The following is a 2045-nucleotide window of genomic DNA, read 5'->3' on the forward strand; positions in this document are numbered from 1 at the left end:
GGCTGTAACTGTGCCCCCTATTATCATCCGAATGTCCCCTATTGGTGGTCTGGGGCGTTCGTTCTCCCGTCGTGGGGTCTGCTCTTCCGGTTTGTCGGTCTTTTCCCTGTTGACGAACCTTTGTAACTTTCCCTGTCTGATCAGTGCCTCAATTTGCTGCTTCAGGTCATAGCAGTTGGCAGTGTCATGCCCGTGGTCCCGGTGAAAGCGACAATACTTGTCCCTCGGTCTTTTGTTGGGATCTCCTTTCAACTTCCCTGGGAATGTCAATGCTCCTTCATCTTTGATTTGCATCAGTACTTGGTCGATTGGGGCTGTTAATGGGGTGAAATTGGTGAATCTTCCTGTGGGGGGTCTGAAGCGCCTTTCATCACGCTGATCCCCGGTTCTAGCGACCTTTCGCCCCCTATCTTATCGCATATCCTCCTGCCTCTCCCTCTTCTTAGGTTTCTCTTCGCGGGCCAACAGTGCGTCTTCTGCATTCATATACTTGGTAGCCCTGTAGAGTACATCCGCCATGGTCTTCGGGTCGTTCTTGTACAAGGAAAACAAGAACTTTCCTTTCTGCAGCCCACTTGTAAACGCGGCCACCAATATCTTATCGTCCGCTTCGTCGATCGAAAGGGCTTCTTTGTTGAAACGGGTTATGTAGGCTCGCAACGTCTCGTCTTCTCGCTGCTTGATGCTCATCAAGCACGCGGTGGACCTCTTATACCGATGTTCGCCAATGAAGTGGGAGGTGAACTGGGCGCTCAACTCCTTGAAAGTATTGATGGAGTTCGGTGTCAGTCTACTGAACCAAACCCTCGTAGGTCCCTTCAGTGTGGTCGGGAATGCCTTGCACATGATCTCGTCAGGTACCCCCTGAAGGTGCATCAGGGTCTTGAAGGTCTCTAGATGATTGAGGGGGTCCTTGACCCCATCGTAACTTTCGATCTGAGGCATTCGGAACTTCGGTGGCAGGGGGAATGAGTTGACGGACGCGGTGAATGGTGAGTCGATCCTGTTCACTAAATCGTCGAGGTTGGAGGATACCCGCCCCTTGAGGGCATTCATCATGACCTCCATCTGTTCCTTCATCACTTGCATCTCCACAATGATAGGTGGGGGGGCAGGATCCGTGAGAGACGGAAGGCTCTCGTTTTGCCGCTCCTGTCGGCTTGGGATGTTGCTGTCCTCTGGATTCTCCCGCTCCCTTCGCTCGGCACTGTCACCTTCCTGGTTTCGTTCCTGAGGGTTAGGTCCTACATCCCTTTGACGTAGTTGTTCCTCCAAATCATGATTCTGCTTTGTGAGTCGTTCGACTGCCGTCATGAGGGTCTGGACCTGCCTTTCCAGTGCGGTAGATCTTGGCGGTTCGTCTCCTTGGGCGTTGCTGGTGGTGGCCATTGAACGAGTGAGTACCATGCAACTCTTACGTCCGGGAGGCGATAATCTTTCTCGCGTTTCCCACAGACGGCGCCAACTGATGATGCCGTGAAATCACCAGTGAGCCGCACAGTCCACGCTCGCCGCAACTAGCAACCTGCAAAGAAAAACAAAGTGATCTCGCCATGGGCACCAGTGTGGTGTCGACCAAATACCCTCTGACGATCAAGTTAGTATTGTTCTCAACTTTAGAGTGCTAGAGAGGGTGTTTTTTGCGTACCTTGATTTGCGAGAGTATTCAAGCTTTTATAGTAGAAGAAAGTCGGTCTTTCCACCTTGGACTAGAAGTCTTTTCCTCCTAGGACTCTGAAATCCCAAACGTGATGGGCAAATATTTCCTTGTAGAGCGAGTCTCTTCATTAAGGTGGATCTTCTAGAATTGCCCTCCTGATTCTCTGGGATTCCCTTGGATTTTAAACGTGCGTATCAAGCATTTTAAGCGAGGCTAAGCCTTGGGCCCCTGCTTAATGGCGACCTATGATTACGAATCCGTCAGGCCCAAATGTTGCACAATTTTTTACCCATCACAAACAATGAAGGTAGTGACTAGCTAGTGAGGGAAAAAACAGAATTTTTTTGGCCCATAGATTTATGGAAGCCTCTTGTAGGCTAGGGCT

At 50.6% G+C, this 2045-nt stretch overlaps 1 protein-coding gene across 1 annotated transcript; it reads right to left on the reverse strand.

Moving 5' to 3' along the window:
* Positions 1-411: 411 nt before the first annotated feature.
* On the reverse strand, positions 412-1389 carry LOC115962578. Its single transcript, XM_031081440.1, has one exon. It carries the CDS (start codon positions 1387-1389, stop codon positions 412-414), a length of 978 nt encoding a protein of 325 aa, XP_030937300.1.
* Positions 1390-2045: the final 656 nt, after the last annotated feature.

The sequence above is a fragment of the Quercus lobata genome, chromosome 2, assembly GCF_001633185.2.
Source record: "Quercus lobata isolate SW786 chromosome 2, ValleyOak3.0 Primary Assembly, whole genome shotgun sequence".
NCBI lineage: Eukaryota > Viridiplantae > Streptophyta > Magnoliopsida > Fagales > Fagaceae > Quercus > Quercus lobata.